Source organism: Pituophis catenifer, unplaced genomic scaffold (assembly GCF_029215685.1).
Source record: "Pituophis catenifer annectens isolate HBS135680 unplaced genomic scaffold, rPitCat1.0.hap2 SCAF_2, whole genome shotgun sequence".
NCBI classification, from domain to species: domain Eukaryota; kingdom Metazoa; phylum Chordata; class Lepidosauria; order Squamata; family Colubridae; genus Pituophis; species Pituophis catenifer.
Window position 1 is genome coordinate 112,411,892 of NW_027256882.1, and position 16,908 is coordinate 112,428,799.

Sequence of the window (16,908 nt, forward strand, 5' to 3'; positions counted from 1 at the left end):
CAGGGCAACATTCAGAGAGATGAATATGTATGTAATAAAGCACATCTGTTTGCAGAAGAGGCTACTTTTGTTTTTGTTTGTTGTCAAATATAGTGACTTGATTAAGTCAAATACTTAATCAAGGAACCTGTTTGGCATTGCCTGCACATTTATCTGGAAACGTGACCCTTCGAATTCAGAGCCTGCTTGTAAAAAGAGGTGCATAGGATTGTACAGATAATTCATTAGAAAATGAATTATCTTTCTTTACAGGTAGTCCTTGAGTTACGATCACAATTGGGCCCAACATTTCTGTTGCTAAGCAAGATGCTTGTTAAGTGAATTTTGCCTCACCTTTTCCTGCCACAATTAAGTGAATCACTGCAGTTAAGTTAGCGACATAGTTGTTAAGTGAATGTGGCTTCCCCATTGACTCTGCTCCAGTGGTGGGTTTCAATTTTTTTTACTACCGGTTCTGTGGGCGTGGCTTGGTGGGCATGGCATAGCTTGGTGGGCGTGGCAGGGGAAGGATATTGTAAAATCTCCATTCCCTCCCCACTCCTGGGGGAAGGATATTGCAAAATTCCCATTTCCTCCCAATCAGCTGGGACTTGGGAGGCAGAGAATAGATGGGGGCGGGGCCAGGCAGAATTTTTATTACCGGTTCTCTGAACAACTCAAAATTTCCGCTACCAGTTCTCCAGAACTGGACAGAACCTGCTGAAACCCATCTCTGCTCTGCTCGTCAGAAAGTTGCAAAAGTTGATCACATGACCTTGGGACACTGCAACCGTCATAAATATGAGTCAGTTGCCAGGCAACAGAATTCTGATCACGTGACCATGGGGATGCTGCAATGGTTGTAAGTGTGAAAAACGGTCATAAGTCCCTTCTTTCAGTGACATTGTAACTTGGATCAGTCACTAAATGAATTGTTGAAAGTCGAAGCCCAGCTGTAGTTGCACTTAAAACACACCCACATCAAGTTACATTTAGCCCCTCTAATTCACTACTATTTTTGAACTCTGTGAGTGATATTTTCCCCTCTGGGTTTTCTTAGCACTTTGTATTAAAATAGCATTATACGTTTGGGTCCATCCAGGCCAGTGGTGGGCTGCTGCTGGTTCGGACCAGTTCAGGCGAACTGGTAATTGCGACCTGCGGGTGGCTGCCCACCCGCCCTGGTGCTATGTCGTCCTATGTAGCTGCGTTTTTTAAGCCGTGCGTATGTGTACAAGCCGTGCAAGAGAGCAAAGCCCACACTCACATTTTCAGTGCTGGGCGAACCGGTTGTTAATTCATGTGCCTCCCACCTCTGATCCAGGCCAGTGTAATTAAATCCCCCTCCTCTTCTTGATCAACTCCTGGCTGTTTTAAATTCCCCTTGCAATATGTAGGCAGCATTTTTTTTTTCTGGAGACATTTTTTCATGCATTCCTATTGGATGACTGTAAACTGCTCTAATTTAGCAGTGCTTTGTTGAACCTGATGCGTTCACACCATGTTGCTTATTTTCTTTTTGAAAAGTTTCCTGTTATTTTTCCAAAGCTTTTTTCTTGCAGCGTTCAGAAAATTGCCTGCTTTTTAGTTTTTTTAGTTTTTTCCCCTCTGTATGTTTGAGCCTCCTTTTGCTTCACACCTCTACTAAATTTCCCTTAAGTTGCAAAATACTGCTGACACAAGAATCAATTATATCTGTGAATCGCTATCTGAAAAAGGTTCCAGGGATAGTTGATGTTTCTAATAATAAAAAAAAAAGGAGTCATGATTAAGTCAAAAGATATTTTGTGTTAGTTTGTTTATTCCTTGGATTATTATGTACAGGTCTCCAATAACTAAAAAAAAAGCAAAGAAAGCACTTCCTATCTCTCTTTATGAATGCTCTTTATGAGATTTGGGCTGTTTGGGAGCTGTTTTAACTTGACTCATATCTGCTTGCAGAATCAGGAAAAACTGGTCTCCATCTCTTGGGTTGCAGGTAGACCATATATGGTGTGAAAGAGCAAAGGCCCACATTCTGGCTTTAAATTTACAATGTTATATAATAATACTGCCACCTAATGGATACCTGCATTATTGTTTAAAATCTTAATGTTGGTAGATAGTTGCTATTACAAATAAAAAGCAAAACAAAACAGATAATAACAGAATAACAGAATAACAGAGTTGGAAGCGACCTTGCAAGTCTTATAGTCCAACCCCCTGCTCAAGCAGGAGACTCTGTATCATTGCTGTCTAGTCTCTTCTTAAAAGCCTCCAGTGATAGACCTTTCTATCCCTATTACAAAGCTGCTGAAACCTCAAAGAAAAAATTGCGTAGCTTTACTTATTTCTTAAGACAATATTATTTCAGAGTTGGAAATGTGTTTTGATTCAAAATGAGGTATCGTTTCTAAATAAGCTAAGAATTTCCAACCTTTACATATATTGAGACTTTGACTTGCGGATCATATTCATCTCAAAGAGTTATTGCTTTTTCATAATGTTTTTATTCAATTTTTAAGGAAAAGGGAAAATAAAGAAGCAAGAGAGGAAAAGGGGAAAATAGAATACAAATTTGAAATTTGCAAACATGAAATTAGGCTAAAATGATCAATCTTTCATTGATATTTTTTAAAGTAAGTGAATATACTATATTGTTTTTAAAACTACAAATGTTAAAATCTAATATCTGAATATGATCTGATATATAAATGTTAGATATGCTATGTATGTAGAGTTAATCCACATCTCAGAAAAACCAAGATGGGGAAAGTTTGAAGATACCATAAGACCTGAGAAAATGTGGAATATATTTCTCTTTTCACTGCTTTTCATTTACAGCTGTTTTGCCTTGATTACATAACTTTTGTGGACTGGTTCAGATGGTATGTCTCAATTTATGCATCTCACTAAACAGTTTTAGTAGACTTTGGTTTAGAGCATTGTTTGAATCTAGACATTTTGGTTTGTCAGTTGTAGTTTAACACAGTGTTTCCCAAATTCATATGAATTAACCAAACTTGGTTAAAAGCGTTTTTTTTTCCTTTGGGTAATAATGTTTACAAGAAAATGAGTCACGAGGAGAGCTAAATTGTTCTTGAGAGTTTCAGAATGAATATCCAAATTATAGTTCTGAACTATAGGAATACTTCTATTAAACAAATGTATGGCTAGAGAAAAAGCAAGAAAGCAAAATCAAACATGCAAAAGGAAACAACACAACACTTCTATATACAGCATTAGAATAAGTACAGATTCACATTGCTGTAGAACAGTGGTCTCAAACTCAAGGTCCAGGGGCTGGATCCAGCCCATGGGGTGCTTAGATCTGCCCCGTGGGGCTGCCCTAGAACCAGCAAAGGACCGGCCTGCAGTGCTTCCATGGGCGGCCCTCCCAAGCTCCGTTTTTGCTGACAAAGGGTTGCAGGAGGCTAGCACAGCCAAAAATGGAGCTCAAGAGCCCGTTTTCTCTGGCAGAGCGCTCGGGTACATTTAAAAAAATGTACGTATATTGAAAAGTCAGTAGAAACCATTAATGTAGTTGATTTGGAAAAATTATTCAGGAGTTTTGAATCTAATAATTATTGAGACCTATTTCTAATTTTAATTTATATTTTCTATTTAATAAATTAAAATTAGAAATAGGTCTCAATAATTATCATTAGATTCAAAACTCCTAAATAATTTTTTCAAATCAACTACATTAATGGTTTCTACTGACTTTTCAATATACGTACATTTTTTTTAAAAAAGCAAGCTATACTGTTTACAAGCTGAAATCTATCTGTTGTCTATTATCCTTAATATATTTCAAGACAGAAAGAATGATAATTTTATACTTGAATTCTTAATATTGTATCTAATTAGACATCATAGTTGTTCCCATTTTAGCTCTGTTATTTGCTGTTGTGCATCTCTCTGGCTGCAATCCCACCCAGTTCTGATGAATATAGGATTGTATTGTCTTTAGCTGTAGAATTATATTTCCATCAAGTCAGAAATCTGATTGCCGCACATAATCATATAACCAGTGAAATACAGGTATCCATTCTTTACTCTCTTTCTTGGAGATGTTCAGTAAAACCATTTGATACAGAAGTAAACACCATTGACTTTAATAAAATGTATGCCCAGTAAGTTTGCTGAAAACTGGAGAAGTTCAAATCTATTTAATGTTCCATGAATATAGTTGTTGTCACTTCTAGATAAAAATGCTAGAAATAGATTGTATGTTTGGTTTTTAGATATAAGATTTCCTATTCACAGATATACATAGTAAAGCAACAAATCAACATGAAAGCTCAACATGAAAACATGAAGAAAGCAAGTGTTTCTTAAAATTCTATTTTTCTACTATTTCTCAATGAAAGAAAAAAAAACCTGCATAAGAAACAATGGCAAATAACAGATATAAATATTTGTACAGGTAATCTCGACTTAGAACAGTTCATTTAGTGACCGTTCGAAGTTACACCACCACTGAAAAAAGTGGCTTATGACAGTTTTTCACTTTTCACAATTATGACCGTTGCAGCATCCCCACAGTCACATGATCAAAATTTGGATGCTTGGCGATTGACTCATATTTATGACGGTTGCAATGGCTCCGGGTCATGAGATCCCCTTTAGTGACCTTCTGACAAGCAAAGTCAATGCCAGATTCCTTTAACAACCGTGTGTCTAACTTAACAACTGCAGTGACTCACTTAATAACTGTGACAAGAAGGGTCATAAAATGGGGCAAAATTCACTTAACAAAATGTTCTGCTTAGCAACAGAAATTTTAGGCTGAATTGTGGTCAGAAGTCGAGGACTACCTATAACGATAATTTGTAAAGACATGTGTTGATTAAGCATCCTGTAGCTATTCTTTATGAGGATCGGAGTCTTTATGGAATTTCATCAGGAACAAACCCAGCCAAAACAGGATTTTCATCCTCTTTTCCATCTCCTGTTTTCATAGCCATATTGAGCTTGTGCCAAAACAATGGAATTTCCTGCTCATCTTCCGGCCATTTGAGGTAAGTTTTTGTCTTTAGCAATTTCCTCATTCTGTGATAGGGGGAAAGATATTCAGTAGGAATGTCTTCCAGGAAGATAAGAACCAGGACATCCTTATGGTCATCAAAGATACGAAAGCTTGCTACTTGTATCTCTTTGGAGCACCACTCGCTCTCCAGATAGTGGCGACTTATTATACAAATTGTCTTCCTGCTTGCGTAGATATTATCTACAATGTTTTCAAGGATGGACCGTCCTGGCTCGAAGTCCCGGTGATGCAAACAAACTTTCCAGCTATATTGGTTTTCCAGTACTGGAAGTAGGTCATCTTCTACCCATTTTTCATCATGGGTGTTGTAGGAAAGAAAGGCATCATAATTGTATCCAGTACCTTGCCCCTTCCTTTTTTGTTTCTTGTCAATATAATAAGCAAGCAATAGATGAAACATATAGATTATGTGCAATTTCCATTGATAAAAGAAACAGGCAAGCATAAGTGAAAGAACTGCTGTTGTGTTTACAATAAACAGGATAAATTCATAATCAATAAAGCAAGATGATGTGTTAAAAGTCCATAGTGGGTAACTCTTATGTCCTTGAGGGAAAGTGCAAGTGTACTGATAGAAATGGAGCACCTGAGTTTTAGGATTCTGCAGTGACCACTGCATAAACATTTGGTTGCTACATGTACAGATGAAATAGTTTTGCCTGAGATCTAAGAAAAGAAGGGAAGGTAAAGTGCTTAATTGCTCTTCAGTGATAACGCCTATTTCATTTCCAGTTGCTCTGAAGAGAGTCAGTCTTGACAGGTTGGCATTGAGAAAAAAATTGAGAGAATTCAGCCTATTTCTTTTCAGGTGCAATTCTTTCAGCTTTGATATGGGGTGGAATAAAGTATTGCTCAGCGAACTAAGTTCATTGTTGCTCAAATCAAGCTCTTGAAGAGTAGGAGTAAAAGTGAAGGTCTCTGGCTCTAAAGAAGAGATGGCTAGATTGCCTGCGTGGAGCTGCACAATGGACTCCAAACCGTCTAAAAAGTTCACTGGAAAATACTTAAGTCCATTGCCACCCTGGCTGTTTATCTTTAGTTTCTTTAAAGACCTCAAAAGTTTAAAGGGTGGACTGGCAAGCATTTTTGAGGATTCATAGCTGATATAATTATTAAAAAGATCAAGGTCTGCTAAAGAGCTTGCCCCTTGAAAAAAGTCTCCCCGAAAAGGTTTTTTACCAATCCTGTTCTGTCCAAGAATAAGAATCTGTAGGTTGCTCAGACCTTCAAAGGTTCCTGGTACTATTGTGTCAATCCTATTGTCTGCCAGATTAAGAAACCGAAGAGAAGAAAGATTCTTAAAAACACCCTTCTCTATGGTTTCCAAATCATTTTGCCTGAGCACCAACACTTCCAGTTTAGTTAGACTTCCTGAGAAAGGTTGTGTGATTGTTCTTAAAAAATTTTGCGCTAGATTTAATTCTTGCAAATTGTTCAGATGATCAAAGTCATGTGAAGAGACAAAAGCAATCTGGTTTCCGGTGATGTAGAAGGCCTTTAAATTATTTAAATATGTGAAGTCATCAGAAGTAATTTTACTGATTTCATTAAAGCTGAGATCTAGACTTTCTAATAATGATACATTAGGAGTCATAATTGGAACAAGAGTGGATATGTTGTTTGTCCAAGAAATGGAATGCAACAAATTCAGTGATTGAAAAGATGCCATTGGTAGCCTTTTCAGCTGATTAAATGACATATTCAAAAACTTTAAATGTGTGCAATTTTCAAAAGCCCCCTCCTTAATGCTTGTGAACTTATTGCCTTGAAAGTTAAGAATTTGCACTTGTTGGTGCCATTGGCATATCTTTTCTATAAGATTATCTGATTCGGTTATATTTAACTGGTTTAGGTGGATAATCTCTAACTGAGAACAATTCAGCATTTGGATCACTTTTGAGATTTCAGATGGCTTCATTGCTATCCCTCCTAAGTATAATGCCTTTAAGCCTTCCAGAAAGCAAGAATCTTCTATTTCCCATAAAATAGAGTCGTTGGCAATGGCAAAAGATAAATCAAGCGAAAAAAGTCTTTGCAGAACTGGAGTTGTAATATTAATGAGGGAAATTGGATTATGGGATGCATCTAGCTCTATCAATGGAGATGCACTAATAATTTCTTTGGTTGACAAGTTCTGCAAGCCATTGTCTTTGATGTGCAACTTTCTTAAAGATCCCATATTAAAGACAGCATGCATAGCACTCAGGGTATATAGTTTGTTTGAAGATAAATCAATTACCTTTAAATTCTCCAAGCTGGCAAAGGCAGAAGGCTTGATTCTGTATATTTTATTGCTGGCAAGTAGTAAGGTGGTAAGATTTATGAGTCCATCAAACATAGAACTGGAGAGAAGTTGCAGCTGATTTGCACTAAGATTCAAAAATTCCAAGTGGCTTGTATGAATGAAAGCACCATCTTCAATTTTAGTTATGTTATTCTGGGAAATGTTGAGAGCTTGCAAATGGATGAAGTTCTTGAAGTCATTCTTCTCCAGACTTTGGATACTGTTCTGAGATAAATCCAAAAACACAAGTTTAGTTGGTAGATAGGTTGGGACTTCTAACAATTTCTGATTGTAGCATAGAACTTTTGTTTTGTTCCCAAAGTTGTTATGGATCTCACACTTGTTAAATGTGTAAGAAGTTACTGTTTGAACTTGATTAAACACAACAAGCCACATTGATAGAACTGCCTGAAAAAACATCCTCTAGACAGTTTTTACAGCTCTGTGAGTTTGAGAGTCTGAAATGGTTGTTTTGGGTGTAAAAAATTTGTATGTTGATTGTGTAACGAGAGGAATGTCCTGGATGAGGAACATCAAAAATAAAATGTGAACTTTTTTTTTTGAGCATGACTCTTTCTTATTTTGCCTTCCTTGTATTTATTAGAGAAAAAGGAAGCAAAACTGGTGGATATGCAATTTAATTTCTATATGTTCTGGGTTTGGTTTAGCAAGTGTGTAGATACTTAAAGTGGTTTTGATTGGAAATTCATTGTAACTATCTGTAAAAAAAAAGTCTTTCTTTCTTTCCTATATTTTCATTATTTGATAATACAATTATTGTATTATTTTTTGTCCAAATAGTTAATTAACTTTCTTGAGGAAATGCAGGATGATTCCTTGTTGAAAGATGACAAGTATTAGTCTGCTTCTTAAAATGCTTTTCCTGAATCTCACAGAGATGGTCAGCTTGTGATCTACCATGATTAGATGAAATGACTGAGAAAGTGCTGCTTGAAGGAGGAAGTTCTAGAAAAGAATTAATTTGAACAATCTCAGCTGGATTCTAGGATAAGTTAGAGGGCTGAGATTGCCTTAACTATCCTAAGAATTGATGGAGGCAATATGACACTATTGGTTCTTGATCTCTCTGTGACTTTTGATACTCTTCAGCTGAATACAGTTCTGGAACAACACAGAGATTCAAAAATAGGGCTACAACTTTGAAGGAATTCCATTCTTATCTGTCTGGTAGAATTCCAATGATATTACTTGGAAACTTTTTTTTTTAAATGGAAACAATTATTCTATGCCTAAAGTGTTTCATCATCTGCATGAAATCACTGAGAGGAATCAGGAGATTTGGGAACTGGAAGCTTTTAGTATGCTAATGATACCCAGATCTATTTTTCTGTGCAGAAATGTGGCTCCCTGAATATTTGCCTGCAGCCAGTGATGGACTGGATGGAGAGCATAAATAAAAACTGAACCAGATAAGATGAAGGTGCTTGTTAAGGCCCTAATTACAAAGCTGATAGGCCTTGAGAAGTGTCAGCTAACTAGTGCCCTAATAGAAGCAGGTTACCTGGAGCCCCTTCAGTCAGAGTTCAGACCTCACTGAAGGATTGATTATTTTTGTGATTGATTTTTGGGTGATTGACCTGGATAGAAGGGGTGGAACACTCTTTGATCTTATTTAACTTCACAGTACCATTCTATATTATTTACTTACTGCCTACTACAATTAATAAAAGGGTGGTACTGCAGAGTCCAGAATCTGTTTTTTTGGGTTTTTTTTAATTGAAAAGACAATGCCATGTCAGGGTAACAATGCAAATATTTATTTATTTATTTATTTATTTGTTTAAATTTCTATACCGCCCTTCTCCAATGTAGGACTCAGGGCGGTGAACAGCCAAAGTAAAAACAAGACATACATACAAAACATACAAAATCTAAAAAAGAACTGTTTAAAATAATTAAATAATTTTGGCCGTAATTAAAACATTCCAATTTAAAATCCGTTTAAAATTTGACTCAAGCCAGCCCAGCTAGTTGAAATAAATGGGTTTTCAGGGCCCGACGAAAATAAAGCACAACCAGAGAGAGGTCAATGACAAATAACATACATGCTAATAACTATAACTGTACTATGTTAACAGTAATTGCAACAATACACATTTTTCCTTATTATATCCATAGTTTTATATATGTCACAAGTAAATGCCTTATTCTCCATTATGTAAATAGTACATGAACAGGGTATCAGGGGTTAACTTATTCTTCACTTCTTAATGTATTCATACTTCACCACTCCCATATCTAGCTCCACCCATTGTATATATAAGGAGCTGCATACATCTCTTCTTTGCTTCTATCTGTGAATATTCAGTGAATATAGAATGCCTTATGTAAATAAAGAGAAATATATTTGAACTCTTAATTCTCAAATTATTTATTGAGTCTGATCCTGAAAATATCGCAACAATTTGGTAGCAGAGGATGGTTTAATTGACTCAATAAAAACTTAAATATGTCTAAAAGAGATAGGCCCAACACCAGGGCATACAGCAAAGAAATGGAAACGGATCAAGAAATAATCGATGAGTCCACGAACGCAATTTTGAGAGAATCTGAAGAATACACCACAGAAGACGAAGAAATAATAAATGAAAATGATGACCAAGAGGAAAACGAAATAGAAAACAATGAACTCAGGTCAGAGATACTAAAACTTTTAAAAAGCCAAAAGAGCGATGAAAGTCTCATCGCGAACCTCCAAGATATACTAAAAAACAACGGAGCAGCGAGAGAGAAGCACATCGCTACTGAAAAGCCAAAAGACTCAAAAATAGTGAGTGATATGCTTACAGACAAAAACGCAGTGAAGAAGAAAAACAACGATCCCGCGCAAAATTTTGAATGGCAGCCATCTTGGTTTCAACAGACCCCCAAGGTGAGCGAAGCAGAGCCAATCAGAAAGCTTGATTCAAAATTTCTGGCACGAAAGGCATTACTCGATAAAGAAAATGAAAAAGAAAAAATATATACCTCAGAAGAATCAGAATCAGAGAACGAAGAAGATTCAACAGACATGCAAATAAAGTCAGCAATGAAAACGCTTTTTGCTGCATTTGGACCGAAACTGAAGATTACTAAAAAATCAACCAAAAAACAAGCAAGCAAGCCAACGCCTCAAAATCTACCCGCTCCTATCCAGACGACGAGAGCACCGACACCTGAACCCAGAGAGCCCTGCAGATACCACCCCACGCCGCAGACTGATCCAAGGACCAGCGCTTTCAACAGAAGAAAACGAGCACCCACTACCACCAGGACTCCCAAGATCGAGCCGGAGACTGATTCATCGGAAGAAGAACAAAGCGAACGAGCTGCAGCAACGAGAACCTCTCACGACGACTCCAGGAACGAAATGAGCAACGCGCATGCGCAAGACTACGCGGACGACCCAGGAAGACATGAGACGCGGAGAGAATCATGCAGACTCGTTGCGAGCATTCCCACGCCGTTTTGTAACTTCCAGCATTTACGAGACCACGGACTACCCCCGGTTGTAAGTAATGGACCCAACAATGTTGGAAATTTACCCAATGACTTCCCAAAGCTGAGAATAGATGGCATTAATTTGCAAGAATGGTATCAGCAGCTCCAGGTTGTCTTTATGAAAGAAAACTTACTGTTTTTTATCACTAACCCCCCAAAAAGACCTTGGACTCTAAAGTTAGATTGCTTACACCATAGAGCATTTTTCTTATTAATTTCCAGTGTGTCTCCTGCCATGTATCACAGCGTTAAGCAAAATCTGACTGTCTCAGAAATTATTCAATGCATGTTCAATTTGTTTCACAGTGATAGTGTAGCCACTACCACAAGAATGTCTAAAGATTTCTTCTCTTCTAGGATAAAGCCAGGGGTTACCATAAGTGAACATTTAATATCCTTAAACAAAATTAGAGCAGAACTGCATTTAAGGGGGGAGGTGATTTCAGATCAAATGATGAAAAGTGTTATCATCAACTCACTTGATCCATCATGGGATAATTATATGTCACATTTAGACACAATCAATCTAGGATACTTATCCATAGAAAGTCTATCCAATAAGTTAATAGCTGAAGACAATTCAAGGAGGAGTCGCTCTAACAATCACATAGAACACAAACTATATAGAAAGGTAGCATTTCAAGAAAGATATCATGAAACATTTAGATGCCACAATTGTGGGTCCAAAGAACATAATAGGAGGGATTGCCCTAAAATTCCAAAAGAAAGACATAGGTCAGAATATAGAAATAAGTACAACAACAGACAGTCGTCCATTGATAGATATAGGTACAGTAATAATCAAAGGAGGCCTACCTTATTTAATGACAAAGGAGAAATGGTTACACAACATTGATTCAAATATGGAAGATGGCATTGAAATAGATAATGGAAACAATAGTAACAGTGACAATGATGAATGTGAAGTAACTCATAATCGCAAAGATACACATAATGAAAAAAAACCTAAAATAGGTAAGCCAATTCACGATGAGTGTGCTCATGTTTTACATAGGAAGTTAGGACATGCCAGTTTTCCTGTAGTACAAAAGATGACTGAACACGCAGAAGGTGTTAAAATAAAAAATTGTGAAAACTATTTGGAATGCTCAGTATGTAAGTCTACAAAGCTGAAAACTAGTCCCAGACCTAGAAAATCAACAAGGTCAACCAACAAAATTTTTGATTTGGTACACATGGACCTAGTTGGTCCACTAACACCATCAATTACTTATAAAAAACGTTACTTTCTAACCATTGTGGATGATTATAGTCGTTATGGATTTGTTTACACATTAAAACATAAAGATGAAACCTTTCAGAAATTTAAAGAGTTTTACAAACGTATAGAAACACAGCACAATATTAAAATAAAGCAAATCATGACAGATAGGGGATGTGAATTCATGTCTAAGGAATTCTCCCAATGGCTAAAGGACAAAGGAATGTTACATTACACATCTAGCCCATTTTCCGCATTCCAGAACGGAGTGGTAGAGAGAAAGAACTCAACATTACAAACCATGATTAGATGCACATTAGAAGATGCTGGCTTAGGCAAACAATTCTGGTCAGAAGCCCTACAATATTCTAATTACACACAAAATAGAACTTGGTCCAGCATTGTAAATAAGACACCATATGAAGTAATGTATAATAGGAAACCAAAATTAGCACACATGCACATATTTGGAGTCACTGCAGACGTACACATACCTAAACAATTGAGGCGAAAAGGAGAAAACGTATCCAGAAGACTTAGATTTATGGGATACGAGACAGGTACAAAAGGATACAGATTCATCGATAATAATAATAAATTTATAGTTTCCAGAACGGCTGTGTTCCATGAACAGGCCAACTGGTCTAAAATACATCTTAATGAAATATTCCCAAACACCAACCCAGATACCAAACTCCAAGGAAAAAGGACTATAGAAGAACACAGTAACAACATGCATAGGAACAAAACCAAAACATGGACAAACAGTCAACACAAAATAAAGACAGACTCATTAACAAAAAAGGAAGCAAGGTATTTACATGACAATGATAGTAAGCCTGAAAAAGCAATCAGAAGTAGCAGAAATCAAGTGCCAAACAAATACAAGGATTATGTAATGCATATGGATGGAGAATCAACAACACCTAATACATATGAGGAAGTGTTAAAACTTCCTCCTGAAGAAAAGGAAAAATGGGAATCAGCAATGACTAAAGAGATGGATAGTTTACGAGGGCTAAATGTATTTACACCTGCAATTGCACCAAAGGACAAAACCATCATTGGCACTAGGTGGATATATAAAATTAAAAATTTAGATGGAGGCAATACCCTATACAAAGCTAGATTAGTTGCACAAGGTTATGCACAGAAATATCCCGAGGATTATACAGACACATACTCTCCCACAGTAAGAACAGAGAGTGTCAAAACAGCTCTAGTTATAGCATCAGCACTCAATCTCGACGTGTTCCAATATGACATACAGACTGCGTATTTACACGCAAAATTAGATAAGGAAATATATGTAAGAGCACCTCACAGTCAATACACAAACAAAAATGAGACTTGGTTATTAAACAAAAGTTTATACGGGTTGAAACAATCTGGTAAACGATGGTATGATTGTTTAGTAAAAGTACTTAAAACTATGGATTTCAGTGCCACCACTGCTGATAATTGTTTCTTTGTAAAAAAAGGATGATGATTCCATAGAATTTGTATTGAACTATGTGGATGATATTTTGTACATAGGTAAACATAAAGAGAGGAGAGAAACATTTGTAACAAAACTAAATGAACATTTTTCACTGAAATCTTTGGGTAAAGTAAATAAGTATCTTGGTGTTCAAATCAGTAAAACCAGAAGGGGATTCAAACTCTCTCAAAGAGATAAAATCATAGAGCTCTTGAATAAATGTAATTTAAGTGATGCTAAGCCCTGTGACACTCCCATGCAAACTGATTTTCTAAAGAATGCAGACGAATCATCCCCTGAATTCAAAGATAATACATTTTATAGGTCAATCATAGGTTCCCTTCTCTACATTTCCAATTGGACTAGACCTGATATTGCCTTGCCTCTCAACTTATTGTCCAGACATGTCAGCAAACCAACACTATACCATTGGGAAGCTGTCAAAAGGATATTAAGATATTTGAAGAATAGTTTAGACTTTTGTTTGTTATTGGAACCTAATAATGTCAAGGAGCCCATCCTCACATGTTACGCCGATGCGGATTGGGCTGGCGATACTTCATGTAGAAAAAGTACATCTGGTTATATATTCCTCCTTAACGGTTGTCCAGTTTACTGGTACACTGGCAAACAAGATTTAGTAGCCACTTCAACAACAGAGGCAGAATATGTTTGTCTATCTAAAGCAGCAAATAACCTTGTATGGTTTAATGATTTACTTTCTGACATTTGGAAAAAACCCACTTTGCCATTTATCATGCATGAAGATAACAAAGCTGCTATCGAAATATCTAGATCTGATGCTATTGGACAAAGGTCCAGACATATAGATATAAAATTTAAACATGTGAGACAGTTATCTCAGGATGGATTTATCAAAGCAGTTCATTGCGAAACATCAGAGCAAATAGCTGACATATTAACAAGCCTTTGCCGTCTAAGCAACATAAATACTTGACTTCTAAGTTACATGTTTTATATTGTTCTGAATCTGAATGTAATTGGTGTAGTATATCGAATCGGCATTTAGAGGGGGATTTGTCACAAGTAAATGCCTTATTCTCCATTATGTAAATAGTACATGAACAGGGTATCAGGGGTTAACTTATTCTTCACTTCTTAATGTATTCATACTTCACCACTCCCATATCTAGCTCCACCCATTGTATATATAAGGAGCTGCATACATCTCTTCTTTGCTTCTATCTGTGAATATTCAGTGAATATAGAATGCCTTATGTAAATAAAGAGAAATATATTTGAACTCTTAATTCTCAAATTATTTATTGAGTCTGATCCTGAAAATATCGCAACAATATATCTTTGTTGTACTGACACTCATAAACCACCCTCTCATTTCTACCTCATTGGCATTTGAAACATTATCCCCAGATGGATGACACCTACTCTCTTTGGGGTTCTTAAGATTGAACTTTGGCCCTAGGCCTGCAGTTGATATATTTTTGGGAAGCCTGTTATGGTTTATTGCTATTGCTTATTGTTTTTGACTGTATTATTGTACATTTTTAATTGTACATACTGCATTGGGATTTTGTAAGCTGCCCAATGTGGAGTGAGTGGCAGTCATTATCATTATCATAAATGGCTGGGCTCCAAAGTATTTTCCAGACTGCCTTTTCCATCTGGAACAATTCTCATCTGAGATGGGGAAACTCAAGGTCTTAGTTTGGGTGGGGGGGAGGATGGGAACCTGGAGACTAAGTTGTCCCCCCCCAGAACATGCATCTACCACGATGCCTTTTATAAAGCTGTGAAAAGGGAGTTTTATAAGTGACTTAGAATTTATAAGAATTATTTAGTTACTACTCTTGAGATTATGATTAGGCACATATATTTGCTTATTGTTATTTTTTTAAATATTTATTACATGCTTTTAATTTATATTTTAAACTGCTAGAAAGCATTTTTATTAGGGTGGCAGATTCCTCAGATCCTATTGAAACATTTAAGGCCAACATTCCAACAGTAAAGGTAAAGGTTCCCCTCACACATATGTGCTAGTCACTCCCGACTCTAGGGGGTGGTGCTCATCCCCATTTCAAAGCCGAAGAGCCAGCGCTGTCCGAAGACGTCTCCGTGGACATGTGGCTGGCATGACTAAATGCCAAAGGTGCACGGAACGCTGTTACCTTCCCACCAAAGGTGGTCCCTATTTTTCTCCTTCATTTTTTACATGCTTTTGAACTGCTTGGTTAGCAGAAGCTGGGATAAGTAACGGGAGCTCACCCTGTCATGCCAACATAGGAAGGGTTTTAAAAAAATAATCTGGTAAAAGAACCAGGGATACACTAAATCTTATTTGTGAAAGGTGCAGACAACTCCTTGTTTTGCATAAAGATTCTAGCAGAACTGGAGCAGAGAAAATCGTTGAAAAACTGGGAGTAACGAGAACAATGTGAACATATCTCCTCCTGCTCTGTCAGAAAGTGCTTGACAGGGTAAGAGCCAAGAGGACATCATGGAAACTGAGTAAAGAATATTATTTTACTCTAAGTAGTTGGAGAGTTTTGTCTTTGTGGTTCATGTGTTGCTATTTTGCAAGGTGACGGGAAATGAGGCAGAATAAAGGGAAGAAACAGTGATTTCTCAATAATAATGAGACATGTAGACTGTCAATTGCCCATGAGGGTGAAGAATTCTTGAAGTTGCTGATGCAATGTATCTGAAAGTGCCAGCTTGGGGAAGCCTGCATCCTCCTATGCCAATGATTTGTCCATATTGCTAACCAAAATATGTTTTATAGATGTTAAAATACATCTTACGTATGAAATCTGAAAGTATTGATACTTTGAATAGATGGATGCACCAATCGGTCCTGTTTTTATCTGTTTATCCATCTATCTAGGCCTTTTCTTCCTCCCTTAAGAAGCCCATGGTAGCTCTAACTCTTGTGTAAAATGTATATTCTAAGCAGCCATTGCAAATAGTAAGTCACAATTTCTCTGCTTTCTGTTGTTTAATCCTCCAATAAGAACTAACATTCTACAAGTTGAACTCATTCCGAGCTGCCTCCAAAGGTATAAAAGAGCAGAAAATGAGTAGAGCAAAGAGGATGCACAATTCTGTGTTATTACAGATTAGGGAGATAGAGTCCAAAATGTTGGCACAAAATTAGCCAAGGCTGAGTATGATGATAATTTCCAATGCACTGGAAGTTGCAAAATGCTCACTGTTGACTTCCAGGCTCCATTCAGGACAGATGCAGGCAATGTCATGTCAGCACAGGGAGTTGCCATTTCAGCCATTTAGGATTTGCTATATTAGAACTTTTTAACCTGTGCAATTGGCTTAGAAAGCCTTTTCCTGTTTTTTTTCCTGTTATTTTGTTATTAAAACAAAAAGACATACTGTAGATATGCATTGATGTACTGGAATTTAGATACACATGT

The 16,908-nt window shown here is 36.8% G+C and overlaps 1 protein-coding gene across 1 annotated transcript; it reads right to left on the bottom strand.

Moving 5' to 3' along the window:
• Nucleotides 1-4,850: 4,850 nt before the first annotated feature.
• LOC139309768 (toll-like receptor 13) lies at nucleotides 4,851-7,715 on the bottom strand. Its single transcript, XM_070933975.1, has one exon. The coding sequence runs from the start codon at nucleotides 7,713-7,715 to the stop codon at nucleotides 4,851-4,853; it is 2,865 nt and encodes a 954-aa protein (XP_070790076.1).
• Between the last annotated feature and the right edge of the window lie 9,193 nt (nucleotides 7,716-16,908).

Excerpts from the sequence above, each read along its gene's own strand:
- LOC139309768 (XM_070933975.1), bottom strand. The coding sequence starts at position 7,715 with ATGTTTTTTCAGGCAGTTCTATCAATGTGGCTTGTTGTGTTTAATCAA.